Raw genomic sequence first — 15321 nt, forward strand, 5'->3', positions numbered from 1 at the left:
GTGAGAGCAGAGGTCAAAGGTCAGGGTCTCCACAGAAGAGGCCTGCTGGGTGGTGACTCTGCAGGAGTCTTTGTGCTGTGACTGCTGGAAACCCTTTGTAGCACCAGCATCAATAAAGCCAATTGGTCAGGACAGCCAAGGCTATATAGAGAAACCTTGTCTTGAAAAACATACAAACAAACAAAAAAACAAAAACAAAAACAAAACAAAACAAAAAGGTTTTCTGGCCTGATGTCCTGGTTGGTCTACATGTAAGTCTGGTAGGTCACTGTCTGAGGCGGGATAGATAAATTAAAGGAAATATTAGCAAGCTCTACACTATGCCTTTCAAATTAGATTAAGCATTAAGTTCATAGCCAGCATGTTCTACCTGTATGCAAAAAGCTTTCAACCAGCTGCCCAGTCTCTTAAACTTAAGCAGGAATTAGGGTCAGCAGGATATATCACTCACTGTGAAAGTCACATAGAACACCCACAAATAACTTACAGGGGAAAAATGACATTTAGGGAAATAAAAACTGAGCAAAATAATTCACAATTATTAATAGCCCTAGACAGACAAAAGAGGATAGACTAGACTAGCAAAAGGTGTTATAAGAAAAAAAAAGTGCTGGGCTCCCAGCACTCGGGAGGCAGAGGCAGGCAGATCGTTGTGAGTTCGAGGCCAGCCTGGTCTACAAAGTGAGTCCAGGACAGCCAAGGCCACACAGAGAAACCCTGTCTTGAAAAACTAAAACAAAACAAAAAACAACAACAAAACAACAACAACAAAAAAAAAAAAAAAAGAAAAGAAAAAAAAGAAAAAGAAAAAGGAAAAGATGCTCAGAGGGGAGAAATGAGTTTCCAGATCTGAAGGATATCAACTTCTAATTAGAGGGACACTGCAAACTTTACAAATGATGCAGCCAAAGACGACCCTGCATGCTTTTACATCAGGACAGCTTCAGACAGAGCACTCAGTGAGCACAGCAGGAGCTGGAGGAAACGGAGAAGCTCCTTCAGCGTTCCAACGTAGCAAACTCAACGTGCAAGTCAATAGTGAGAGCAGAATCACAGCCATCTGAAGACACTCAAGGTCAAGGTCTCACTTCACACCACGCAGCAAGCTTCCAGCTCTTCTAGAAAGCATGTTTTGTCTGGTCAGGACAGCAGGGAGAAACTCAAGGAGGCAAGCCTGGAGTACAGAAAGAGGAGCGATCAGAGGACCTTGGAGTGAATGGCTCAGAGCCAGGCTAGCCGTGCATCAGAGTAAGCCGCTGGAGCCCGCGCAGACGACACGGGCGTATGAGGACGGTCCCGACTCGCCGCCCTCTGCTGTGCTGCACCTTAGCCTGCAGAGCTCGGGTGAGCCTCATGTTCCTGTCTGTGGTTTGCAGGAGCATGTGAGGCTCAAAGTCCATGCTGTCTCCTTCAAGCACCACCCCATGGACCATTTGGGAACTCGCAAGTATCCCTCTTTGATCTACTCCTAGTGCATGCTACAGAGAGCTTAAAAGGAGAAAAGTTGACTTAACAGCCTGTCATGTCACATAGCCAGCACCTCTCGCCTCCTATCTGAAACAGGCTCTTCCTGATGGCAAGGCCCTAAAGGGAAAGGCTACAGGCAGGACAAGTGATCTTTGTCACTAAGTAGGCTCACTGTTCCAGGCTCTCCTTATCTAGAATGTCCCTGCGGCAGCCAAAAGTACAAGCAAACAGTGTCTCTTAGTCTAGCTAGGTCATGTCAGCTGACCACGGACCCGTTTCCACACAGCAACTACCTCCTTGCAATTTACTCTCTCACTAGGGACCTTAGGGACCTGGGTGGCTGAAGCCCTTTACTTCAAAATCAGACCCTGTCCGGCTCTGATAAATCCTGTCTGAAGGATGGTTCGGTTGTCCCAGCCTGGGACCCCAGTCCCCCTTGCAGTGTTCCTCTCTATTACAGGCAGCAGCCACTCCTAGCGGCCAGAAGTCTTTTTCAAAGGGCACTTATAATGGACGGTCCTCTGTTTCTCAAGATTTGCTCAAGGGCGTGCCAAACACTTTCCCAGAAAAGGTACTTGCAAGTTATGACCTAGTGCTTCATGCCTGGTGTTTCCTCCGGGCAGTGCCGACACTGGACTTTCTGTATGTGGCCAGGCTTCCTTGTGGCTCACTTTGTCATTGCACACTCATTTATATTATACATATCTGATTAAATCATTTCACTTAAAAATGTTATCAAATAACAATGCAAAAATGGTTAGTATCAATGTCTATCCATTTGCTTTGGCTTTTGAGACGTTCTTATTATTAGGTGGAGGCTGGCTTTGAGCACAGGGCTCCGCCTACCTCATCTTCTTGAGTCCTGGGATTTCAAGCATGCACCATAGCTGCTGGCTAGTATCAGTAAATAACTATCATTCATTATATTATTGTTATCAAATGTGGAAAACTAGACCACCTAAGGAAACAAAGATTTAAATTAGCAATTTAAGGGGGGATTTCTGACAAAGACTAACTACTAAAAAGCTCATGGCAAGCATGGCATTTCATTGAGCAGCTTTAGACTCCCGAGTAGGAAGATGATAACAAGGCCTGCTTAGTACAATTACTATGAAACAGAGACTAACAAACCTGCCCAGACCAACAAAGGGGGTAAGCAGGGTAAGGACTGAAGATAAGTATGTCAATTCTTTCTAAATCCATCTACAGATTCAATGCAATTCCAATAGGAGTCCCATCAGTTTGTTTTAGGGAATTGGTAAACTGATGCTTAAACTGATACACAAGAATAAAACTCTCCAAGTAGTTATTTCTAACAGTAATTCACGGATGAGTTATTCCTCTACTAGACAAGAAGACATGTTATAAAGTTGTGTTAAGACAATTTTGTCAGCTGGGGAAATAGCTCAATGGGTAATGTGCTTGCCACGCAAGTTGAGAACCTAAGTTTGCATCCCCAGGGCCCATGGAGAGCTGGGTGTATATGTCCCTGTAACCCAGCATTCCTTCAGGGAGATGGAGGAGGAAGACAGAAGAATCCCCCGGAAGCTTGCAGGCTAGTAGCCTGGCATACACAGTGGGAAAGTGAGGAGGAGGCTGAGGAGCACACTGAGGTTGTTTTCTGACCACGTGTGCATGGCCTTGCATATACAGTGTGTGTACAGACAAAAAAGCACTGTCCTGGGTGGGGAGGAGCCACATACACTGATAGAGTATTTTCACATAGAAGAGGATTTGGTCCATAGCGAAATGAGGAAACTGTGTTGTTTAGTAGACAGTGTTAGGGAAGCTGTTACAATTCTACTCAGTATACCAAGAAAACACAATACAATAGGCACAAGGGCATTTAGGCTTACAGAAAGGTACAGCGCTTTAGAAAACGGCACGACAGAGGGATCACCCTTTAGGTAAGCCTCCTCGCTACAGCACACATGAAGTTAAAACAAATTGCGGCTAGAGATATGGCTCAATGGTGAAGAGCACTGGCTGCTTTCCAAAGGACTCGGGTTCAAATCCCAACACCCACATGGCAGCTCACACCTGTAATTCCAGCCCCAGCTGATCTGATACCCTCTTACACAAACATGGAGGCCGAACACCAATGTAAATAAACAATTAAAAAGAGAGCATCCAGTTAAAAAAAGATTCACTATGTAAAATGGAAATAATAATCTATTATTCAAGTATCTCAATGGGGTTAAGTTCTAACTTCCCTCAAAGTAACATGTGTGCTGATACAGTTGCCTTTTGAAACAGGGACTCATGCAGGCCAGACTGTCCTCCAACTCACTCTGTAGCAGAGGATGCTTTCGAACTCTTGATCCTCCCAACTCTACCTTCCAAGTGCTAGGATTACAGCGTTGTACCACTATGCCTCTTTTTTTTTTTCTTCTTCTTCTCTTATAAATAGAAGGAGAAAGAAAGGGTTTGGCTAACTCTTTTTGTTAATGAGCAGAGGACTTAAGTTGGATTCAAACCTCACACTACAGCTAAGAAATTCAATTCCATTAAAGACGTGTGTGTGTGTGTGTGTGTGTGTGTGTGTGTATGTGTGTGTGTGTGTGTGTGTATGCATATAAAATAACAAAAAAAGGAAGATGTGAAAAAACAACTAGGGTGAATTTCCATTGTATTAAAAATACCAAAGATAAGAATTAATGACAATGACAAGACTAAGTTATCTTCAACTTCTCAACTTGACAGGCAAATGATATTAAAATATACACAGTACCTTATACTGAAAAGTGAGCAAACCGTAAGTACAGCCCACAAATGGAAAGCTGGAATGGCTGAAAACAGTATATTTTCCCCTGGATGGATAATATTGTTAGCAACTGGACTGATAAATGCCTGGGTTGGGAAAGCACACTCTGCGTTTGGAGATGACAACTCCAGATGATTATATTTTGAGCTCTCTGATCGAGTAAGTGGGTTAATCCTGTGACGGGCAGTATCAGCGTGAGCAGGTGCAGGCAGGTGGCGGAGTATTTAGAGCAGCAGGTAACTGCATGTCCTTGGGCTGTTTGTTTGCCCTGTCCTGTGGTCTCCCTGCTTTCTGGATGGGACCTGCTCTGTTGCCACGATGAACTGACACTTTCCAAACACTGAACCTGGAGGGGGCACAGCTTTCAGAAAACATTAAAAAAAACAAAGAATTGTTAAACATGCAGGCCTTTTCTTCAGAAGAAAGTGACTGGTGGCTGTTCACCCCGAGGGCTGGAGTGGATGCTGTATAACAACTTGGTGGTCTTTTGCTAAAATTCTGAGCACTGTTTAGGCGCCAATCCTGAGCTCCTGAGCTTTGTCTCTCAGTGACTAGAACCAATCCTTCTGAAAGAGGTCCTGTGTACTTTACACTCGCAGTTCACAGAACCCATCTTTATGCTTATTACAAACCCCTCCTCCTCAGGCCCTTGTCCCGGCTTTAGCTGGGCATGGTGGCGCACACCTTCTTGTCTCAAAACAAAAAAACAAAAACCCACACACCAAAAACCAAAAACCAAAGCCAAACAAACAAACACACAAACAAACAAAAACCAAAAACAACAACAACAAAAACAACCAATCAAACAAACCAAAAATAAACAAACAAAAAACAACCAAAGCCATCCTTTTGGTAAAGGTCACAGGCACAAAGGAGTTCGATGTAGATGTGTCTAAAGCTTTGTTATGATAACTCTCTCATGGAAAGCTCTTCTGAAAGTCTTACTGGGCTGGAGAGATGGCTCAGCGGTTGAGAGCACTCACTGCTGTTCTAGAGGACACGGGTTCAATTCCCAGTACCCATGTGTCAGGTCACAACTGTCTGTAACTCCAAGATCCGACACCCACAGACATACATGCAGGCAAAACAACAATACAGATAAAAAAATAATAATAATAATAAAAAAGAAAGTCTTACTGTATAAAGCTTGGCAGACTCTAGACATTTTTGAGCCAGCACAGGCTAAAGTTGTGCTGACTCAAGTTTCATTCTTTTTTGTGAGACAGGGTTTCTCTGTGTAGCCTTGGCTATCCTGGACTCACTTTGTAGACCAGGATGGCCTTGAACTCTCAGCGATTAAAGGTATGCATCACCATTCCGGCTTCAAGTTTCATTCTTTTTTTAAATTAAATTTTTTTTTTTTTATTTTTCATGTTTCATTCTTAACCTCATGCCAGCTGTGATGCTTGCTGGGACCCAAGCAAACATTTGCACTAGGTTGTTTCTGTCAGGTGGTCACAGTGAGGAAGTTAACTAATACCTATTCTCAGTCATCAGACAATGCAGATTAACGATTTACATGCATCATATTAACAAAATAAAAAGATGAAGTGCTAAGAAAATGTTAAGAGACAGAAATGCTCGTATTTTGCTGGTGGATGGGAAACCGGACAACCTTCCCAGAGAATCCAGGCTTAGCGTAGCTTCTACATTAACTATGCTCATGTGGAAAACCTACATCATTTACTCTGAGACAAGTAAACCCAAGAAGTGACCAGGCACACTCACAGGAAGACAGGTCTGCAGAAGCTGGCGGGACGGGCGACAGCACTTATGACTAGACAGCAAGGGGCGCCACGAAAGGCGGACACAGAATAGGAGCACTGAGCGCCAAAAAGCACACCAGTAGGTTTGAAAACCCAATTTTATAAAGATAAAACAAGCAGAATAAAATTCACATCCAGTATAACTTATGTGAGCCTTTTTAGTTTCTTAAGGAACTGTAGCCAAAGGATGGGCACTTGCTGTCTGGGAGAGACAAACACTAAGCAGGCAGGAAGGAGAAAAGTGTGGGATGAGACTGGTGTCACCAATGACAAACAGAATTAATAAATGGGCAAAAAACAGAATTTATTTTATGTGAGCAGAAACACTTTTAAGACTCGGTTAAAGACTCTCTCTTGATGTACAATACAAAATATTCTAAGTTGCCACATGATTTTTAAGTAGCTAACTGGCTTTAAACAAAACTTTATTCTCCCCAACGCTACACAATACAGAAAGGGAGCACCAAGAAAAGAAAATGTTTTGAGTTTGATAACCATTCCACTTGTTTTTCTTTTTTAGTCGGGGCTCTCTGTGTAGTCCTAGCTGTCTGGGAGCTCATTAAGTAGTCCAGGTTGGCCTTGAACGCACAGAGACATACCTGCCTCTCTGGGATTAAAGGTGTGTACCACCATGCCCAGCTTCTGCTTGTTAAAAAAAGTTACATTTTGCATTACCATGCTCAGCACTAATTTTAATATTTTAATGTGCTATTTCTGTGTATGTACATGTGCCTGCATGAGCTTATGTGCACCGCATGCATGCAGATGCTGTGGGGGCCAGCAGAGGGCGCTGGATCCCCTGGAGCTGATCACAGAGGGATGTGGGCATCAGGAGCTGAGCCCAGAGTGTCTGCAGGAGCAGTGAGCGAGCGCCTGACTGCCCGCCGTCTTCCTACACCCTAACTGTAAGCCCTCACTGCGCACACAGGAGCCTGTGCTGAGGCTGGTACACTCTGTGACTCTTACAGAGGATTTAAGATGTTGAAGTGTGTAAGGAAAAACTTAACAAAGCTGCCATTTTACTTCTTAATATGCTTTAAAAAGCCTCCATTAAGAGGCAGATGCAACAACTATCCTCAGTGTTACCAATAAAGAAACTAAAAAAATAAACATTGAAACTTAAAACTTACAGCGAGTCATAGTGTTCAGTCTGGAATCCAGGTCTTCAAAATCAAATCCATCTTTACTAGTGTGTCAACTGTGAGGTCGGATGACAGTTCTCTCCTACCACACGGGTCTGGGGATTGAACTCTGGAAGTCCAGCTTGGTGGGGAGTATGCTTTACCTACTGACCGTCTCACTGGCCCAGGTCTCCCAAAATCTAAATTTGAGGTATTTTTATTTAACTCACCTGTAGATAATTTTTCTACAAGTGTATTTTTTTTTAATCAAAAAGAAACAGCCAGGTGGTGGTGGGGACGCCTTCAATCCCAGCGCTGGGAGCAGGGGCTGAGTCAGGAGGATCTGTGTGCTCAATAGGCTACAGAGTGAGTACCAGGACAGTCAGCGCTCACAGACACACCTGGTTCTGAAAAAAAGGGAAAAGAAATAGAACAAGACCCTTTGCTTTGTAGTAACATATACACAGTGTTCTGGGGGAGGAAAACAGACTCTGTTGACTCTGATTTGCAAGTTAACATTTATCTTGAAAAAAGAAATCAAGTTTAAAATATTTTTAATTCTCCAGTAAAAGTATTTTCACAATCTATTAAAAATAAAAATTTAAGCCGGGCATGGTGGTGCACGCCTTTAATCCCAGCACTCAGGAGGCAGAGGCAGGCAGATCTCTGAGTTTGAGGCCAGCCTGGGCTACAGAGCGAGTCTAGGACAACCAAAGCTACACAGAGAAACAATGTCTGGAAAAATAATATTAACTGTAATTTGTTCCTTTTCCATTAAAGAAAGCACAAAGTAAGGAGCAGCTGTATTCAGGTAATGAGCAACTGTAACTGGCCATGTACTGGAAAGGATGTGAGAGCATGCACATGTGTTAACAGTCCTTATATATTTTCCTCTGAGCTGACAATACAATTAAAACATTTTGAGCATTAATAATCCCTTCTGAGGCAACTTGTGTATCCTACTGTTTGTCAAATTTATTGTTCTATAAGCTGAGGGGTTTAGATAAGATGAAGCTAACAACAACAATCTCCATAATCTTAAAAGCTAGGTGAGACGACAGTCCTCATGGTCCAGCAAATGGTCAGCGTCGCCAGATCACTAGCTAGCACACCAGTGTGTGACTAATTAGCTGCTACCAGCAAAACGCCTGGCACAGCCGCCAGCAAATGCTTTCATTTAACTGCAAATTATTTTCTCTGTAAGAAATAATTTCAAAAAGTACTCTAGAGTACTGTTCACCTGCACGCAAACATGAACGACATCAAAGGTCTTGTTTGTCTCCATTTTTCCCTGTAGAATCAGGTGTACCCGCAACTTTATTCGTTTCAACAAAAACAGACTCAAAGGCAGCTTCCTGTTCGTCCAAAGCATCGGCAGCAGTGACTCCCTTGGCTACGGCTGGGCTGCTAAAAGCCTGCTGCTGCTTGGGCACTGCGCTCGACCCTACCGTCCTTCTGCCTCTTCTTTTACCAAGAATTTTGACATAATTTGCAGGTATAAGTCCTGTTGTTTGACCATCCAGACTTGCGAGCAGCCAGCCACGCACTTTGGGCTGTTGTTCTGGAGAGAGAGAGAGAACAGCGCTGTAACTACTCACTGGGCTATAAGAGAACACTAATAATAAAGTGTGCTAAGCAAATCAGCGTCTCCCAGTGAGGCATGTAGACAAGCGGGGTGTGTGCACACACTCAAAAGCACACTTAACCCTTCTGGAGTCACTTTTCTTTTAAACGAAGAGAGGGAATTCTCACAGTTGCCCAAGCTGGCAATCCTCCTGCCTTAGCCTCCTGGGTGGCAGGGACGACAGGCACGTGCCAAACTTCAGCTCCAGTCTTCAATTCATAGTATAATAAAGTAATAAAATATAGTAAATGGTAAAAAATAAAGTACTGTGAGGACTCAGGAGGACAAGGCAGGAGGATGACAAGATTGAGGCAGCCTGGACTCAGACTTTGCTTAAAACAAACAAATAAATCAACAAAAACCAATCAATGTCTTTCAAATTTTAAATGAGAATCTGAGAAATTAATACTCTAAGTATTGTATACTGTATAGGGATTAGCAGTCTGGATCTCAGGTGTTTTAAATTTAGAAGCGAATAAATAGTGCAGTGTTGTTGGGAAAACACTATGGGTATTTTCTCTGACTGCTGCTTTGTGACACAGGGTCTCCTGTACTTAGTAGCAGGAGTAGTTGGGAAGAGCAAGGGGGTGAGCAGCAGCAGGCGGGGAGGGGAGGTAGCGTGGACCCTGGAGGCTAACACCTGTGACCCTTGCACTTGGAAGGCTGAGGGAGGAGGGTGCCTGAGTCTGAAGCCAGCCTGGCTACACAGCGGGAGACCCTGGGAGACCCTGTCTCAATCTCTTCCCTGGGGTGGGGGGAATCAATCAATCAACCAAAACACAAACACAAAAACCAAACAAAAGCAAAACTGTAACCATTTGTAAGTTAACTAGTGGGTAAGGTTCTTTGTGTCAGTTTCAAACACTGCCTTTGCAAACAGTAAACACTTTCATAGCTTACTTATGACTTGTTACCTTTGAGGGCTAAATTTAACATATCACCAGCACGGAAGGAAATTTCTTCATCAGACAGAGCAGCAAAATCGTATTCTGCTCTAGCAACTACATGGTCGTCCTCGCCACTTGCCCAGTTGATATTGTCTAGAAACAAAATTATAAAGTTAGGTTAATAAACGTGCAAAACGCAGGTCCTCACTGGCATGTCTTGTAAGCTGCACACCTCCGTTCCTAAGTAAATCCCACAGTGAGCGAGCCCTGAGCTGAGAAAGTGGCTCCAGTCCTGTCTCTTACGCTTTCCCCGCTTCTTAAACTCTTACTTTCAGTCAGAGGCTGACAGGTTTTTTCCCTTTTCCCTATAGAGGGTCAGTAGTAGATATACATTTAGATCTTCAAGGTCGGAGGAACGTTTCTTGATATTTATTATATGACTATTTATATAACAAGAAATAGAAGTTTCATGTTTTTTGGAAAAATTCAAAATAGTTTTTTAAAAAATTAGTACACATCTAACAAGAAGAAAAAAATGTTTTTGGGAGGGGGAGGATAATATATTGTTTATTTTGGATTCAGTAGCAAATATCTATTTCTGAATGCTAATTGGTAGTAAGATTTGAGGTGCAGTTCGTGGGCAGCCGATTTGATTAAGCGTATTCAATACTTGGAAGAGTAACAGACTAACTAGACTATCTCCTGGGTGTGCTGTGTTAACAGACTGATGACTAAGCACTTCCAAGCCACAGACAAGCAGGCTCTTCAGTTACACAGCTCAGGAGATGCTCCAGTGTGGGCACCTCCTTTACATCTGGGATTCTAACTGCTTCTCTTGTTTAGTTTGAATCTGGAAACCTGTATGGGAGTGAAAAATATCACTTATTTTAACATTTTATTAGCATATATTAATGAGGGTAACAATAATTAGGATATATTAGTCCCTAATTAATAACAGATTTAATTACGACCCTTTAATAAGTGAACACAACGCATCTGGTGACCCCCCACCTCACCGCTGGCCCCTTCTTACTCCTGCTCACCCTCTCGTTCTTCCCAACTAATCTGTCTTTTCCTTTCAATATGTGCATGAGACCTTGTCAAATAGTAAAGCAGAGCCAACAACACAAAGTATCTCCAATTTCTATTAAAAGATTTTTTTATTAGTATGTATGTATATCTGTTTCTGTGGTGCCACACGTCTGTGGTGGCAGCAGAGACCAGGAGAGATCCCCTGTGAGGGAGCCAGTGCGGCTGCTGGGAGTGAATTCAGTCTCTGGAAGAGCAGCGTGCTCATAGCTGCTGCACCATCTTTCCAGCCCCCACTTCAACATTTGACACAACTTAATATAACTGACAATAGTTATATATCGTAAGAGTAAATGAAAGTTTACCTTTGAAACTACTGGTTCAGTAATATCTAATAAGTGTGATCTGCTGCTAAATAAAACAATGAATAATCATACTTTAAAAACTTGATTTTGAAAGATTTGTAAATTTCGTTCAACTAAACCCTTTTTAGACTTCCCTTATATTTTTATCATCAGTTGCAATATAGCTTAGTAGATTCTACTTCAGGCTGTAATAAATTAGTGCTTTCAATTTTATTTATTTTTTTAAGATTTATGCAGGCATGATGATGTACACCTTTAATCCCAGCACTTGAGAGGCAGAGGTAGAGGCAGGAGGATCACTGCGAGTTTGAGGACAGCCTGGTCTACAAAAGCAAGTTCAGGACAGCTAAGGCTACACAGAGAAACCCTGTCTCGAAAAACCTAAAAAAGAAAAAGAAAAAAAAAGATTTATTTATTTATTATGTATACAATATTCTGCCTCCATGTTGCCCACTTGCCAGAAGGGGGCACCAGATCTCTAGATGGTTGTGAGCCACCATGTGGTTGCCAGGAAATGGACTCAGGACCTTTGGAAGAGGAACCCACTGGCTCTTAACCTCTGAGCCATTTCTCCAGCCCAGTGCTTCTAAATGTAAATACAGTCAATTGTATAGTTAGTTATTTACAGTGGCAAACTATATATATCATCACCTCAAACTTACCATTGCCTCCTCAAGCGACTGAGATGTATCAGCATCTACTGGGTTACCATGAGCCAGAGAAAGCTGCTCAAATAAGCTGCCCCTTTTTCTTGTTTTGGGGGCGGTGAGGTCTGACACCAGGTCCTTGTGCACGCTAAACCCATGCTCTGATACCTAAGTACAGCATCGCCCTTCATTTGTCTTCAGTTGGTGATGTCATTGTGAAAGCTAAGAAACTGTCCTCACTGATAGGCTAATAGTCTTAAAAGACTCAGTGGCTGAGGATAAATTTGGCTGTTGCAATAATTATCATCAGTAAAGATCTCCTCCACTGGTTAGCAAATGAAACTTTGGTCGTGGCTTCTATTTCCCTTTTTTTGGGGGGGAGGAGGCAGGAAAAATTTCTGGTCAAGTTCCATCTTAAGTTTTTGTTTGTTTGTTCATTGTTTTTCAAGACTAGCTTTGTAGACCAGGCTGGCTTCAAACTCAGAGATCCGCCTGCCTCTGCCTCCTGAGTGCTGGGGTTACAGGTGTGCTCACCACCGTCCAGCACATCTTACATTTTCTAAGAGTTGCCAGGTGTGGTGGCACACGCCTGTAATCCCAGCACTCAGGGAGGCAGAGGCAGGGGGATTGCTGTGAGTTTGAGGTCAACTTGGTCTACAAAGTGAGTCCAGGACAGTCAGAGCTACACAGAGAAGCCCTGTCTCGGAAAAAAAAAAGTTTTCTAAGTTTTGGTTTCTGTGAGTACTGTACAGTCTGGCAGTTGTATTCATTTGACACAGCTGTTGTGCCATTGCATAATGGACATAGTATTTAACTAAAGCTCACAGTACTGTGTCTTTCAAGTCTAACTCTCAAGGTTTACACTTCCTTTCCAGTTCTTATGTGCTATATATAACGTGCTCGTGAACTGTGGTATGTGAGGTTGCTCAGAAGCAGAGCACTAGCCTAGCATGCTTACGGGTCTCGGTTTAATTCCGAGCACCACCACCACAAACAACAAAAACTACTGCTTTAGTCAGTACTCTATTACTTCGAGGAGACACCATGGTCACAACAACTCTCACAAAGGAAAGCATTTGACTAGGTCTGGTTTACAGTTTCCGAGGTTCAAGCCATCATCCTCACGGTGGGAAGCATGGCGGCACCAGACCCGAAGGCAGCAGGAAGAGGGCGCCACTGGGGCGGGCCCGGGCTTCTGAAACCTCAAAGCCTATCCCCTGGACACAACTCCTTCAACAAGCCACACTTCCCGCTCTGTTTACATAGTGCCCCTCCCTGGTGACTCCCTGTGGGGACATTCTCACTGAAACCACCACAGCAGTGTAAAAAGCACATGTGGCAGTCTATACGCTGCCAAGCTGTAACTGAGCTTTGGAGGTCTGTAGTGTGTAGTCCAGTCGTGTGAAGCCATCACAGCGACTCTGCAGCTTCAGCACAAAGCCAACCACAGCACTGTGTACATGGCTGTCTCAATAAAACTGTATACACATCTGAATTTCCTATAATCTTCATATGCCAAAATTATTCTTTTAAAAAAATGTGTGGGGTCTATGTGTTCATTTAAGTGTGTGCGCACGAGTGCGTGTGCGCGTGTGTGACAGGGTGATGCTGGTATCTCCCTCTGTCACCGCCTGCCTTGTTTTAGACACAGGTTCTTACTGAACTTGGAGCTCACACACTGGTTAGGCTGCTTGGGGTTAGTCCCGGGATCCAGCCGTCCTCCGCCCCTCCCCGTGCTGGAGCCACACACCCAGACTCAAGCAAGTCTTCCTGTTTGTGCAGAGGGCACTTTACTGACTGAGCCACCTGTCCAGCCTCTCTTCTGATTTTAAAAATATTCTTTTTTTCTGATTACTGAAAAGCATAAACAGTGGAGTTACCCTGCATGCCAACAGCAGCGGGGCTGTGCAGCGTCAGCACAGGCCTGTTTATGGAAGTCTGCCCTAAGCAACAAGGAACTGAGTTAGAGGGACCGTATTTCCTCAGCACTGGGAGGCTGAGAGCACATGGCACGTGCGTCACCATGTCGTTTTCCTTCTTTTCTTTGGCCTAAAAATACTATGAGCTTTAATTTCTCCCCTTTTAGACAGAATCTTTTTGTTTTGTTTTTTCGAGACAGGGTTTCTCTGTGTCACCCTGGCTGCCCTGGACTCGCTTTGTAGACCAGGCTGGCCTAGAACTCACAATGATCTACCTGCCTCTGCCTCCCAAGTGCTGGGATTACAGGCAGTGCCACCACGCCCTGCTAGACAGAATCTTAACATGTATCCCTGGCTGACTTTGAACACATCTGCCCACCTCTATGTCCAGAGTGCTGGATTAAAGGTGTATGCCACTGCCGCCCCCCAGAGACCTAATTCCTTAAAAGACCAAGCGGGCTAGAGTGCAGCTCCGTGGAAGACTACTGCAAGTGCATGAAGGCCCTCAGTTCAGCCCGCATGTGTGAGAACCAAGAAAGAACCCACGGATCCTGTTAGATTCCCCTCTCCTATTAATTGTTCTCCCACCCCATTTTCTGACTTAATTTACCCCTTACCCACCTCAGAAATTTCTTTCCCACTTTCCCAGAAGTATTTTCTGAGCTTGAGATGCTCTAATTGCCAAATCTAATCTTTACATGGTCTGTCATCTTCCTACAGAACAGCACTCAGGACCGTCTAGAAGGTTCTCTCTCCACCTTTGCTTCTCTACTGCAGCAATAGCGTGGCTACTTCTAATTCTGATTTAGGTGATTTCTAGCCTGTCTTCTCTTCTTGGTTTCTCTATCACACTGACACCCAATAACTATTTTAACTATCACTCTCTGTGAATGACTCACGAATCGTATTTACTTCCTAAGATCTTGCCCTGTCCTTTTTCTTTTACGGTTCCTAGTTATGTGCCTGCCACAAAACATGTATTGAGTGTTGCGGTCACAGAACTTGCAGAACTTGGGTCTCCTTCTACCATGTAGGTAGGCTCAAGAGATCAATGTGGGGTTGTCAAGCTTGGTGGCAAGAACTTTTCCGTGTTGAACCATCTGAAAGGGATCTCTCTCTCTTTCTCAAAGTGTGTGTATGTGTGTGTCCCTGGCCACCCAGCCCCACGTGCTTTTAAAAGTGCTTTCTACAGCCCAACACATATCTGTAACCCAAGCACTTGGCAGGCTGACGAAGGAGGACTCTTCCAAGTTTAAAGTCAGCCTGAGTACAGGATGAGAGTCACCTCCCCGCCACCACATACACCCTTTCCAAACATCCCAATGGTACAACTACTCAACAGAAGCCCGAGCACTGCTTTCTTCCTCCTCATTTCCTGCTACTCTTACCATGCCACACCGCACTGCCTCCTTGCTGACTGTCACGCATCACCGCGCTGTCTCCTTGCTGACTGTCTGTCACGCATTACTGCACTGTCTCCTTGCTGACTGTCTGTCACGCATTACTGCACTGTCTCCTTGCTGACTGTCTGTCACACATCACCGCACTGTCTCCTTGCTGACTGTCTGTCACACATCACCGCACTGTCTCCTTGCTGACTGTCTGTCAGGCATCACCGCACTGTCTCCTTGCTGACTGTCTGTTACACATCACCGCACTGCCTCCTTGCTGTCTGTCACACATCACCGCACTGTCTCCTTGCTGACTGTCTGTCAGGCATCACCGCGCTGCC

General features: G+C 44.0%; 1 protein-coding gene across 5 annotated transcripts in view; it reads right to left on the minus strand.

Annotated features, from left to right (window-relative positions):
• Positions 1-15321, minus strand: part of PEX13 (peroxisomal biogenesis factor 13) — a 30185-nt gene that overhangs the window by 2669 nt on the left and 12195 nt on the right. Inside the window, exons 3-5 of one of the 5 annotated variants that reach the window (XM_084799563.1) lie at positions 9657-9782; positions 8359-8679; positions 4-272 (exon numbers count right to left, since the gene is read on the minus strand). In XM_084799563.1, the coding sequence (XP_084655689.1) occupies positions 8381-8679; positions 9657-9782 (425 nt within the window). In that variant the 3' untranslated portion in view covers positions 4-272; positions 8359-8380. Of the gene's footprint in view, positions 1-3; positions 273-787; positions 1175-6280; positions 8680-9656; positions 9783-15321 lie in introns of those variants that run through there. The other 4 variants (XM_084799564.1, XR_014782679.1, XM_084799565.1 and 1 more) reach the window with 4 other exon arrangements.

The sequence above is a fragment of the Acomys minous genome (assembly GCF_964271855.1).
Source record: "Acomys minous genome assembly, chromosome: 10".
Taxonomy (NCBI): domain Eukaryota; kingdom Metazoa; phylum Chordata; class Mammalia; order Rodentia; family Muridae; genus Acomys; species Acomys minous.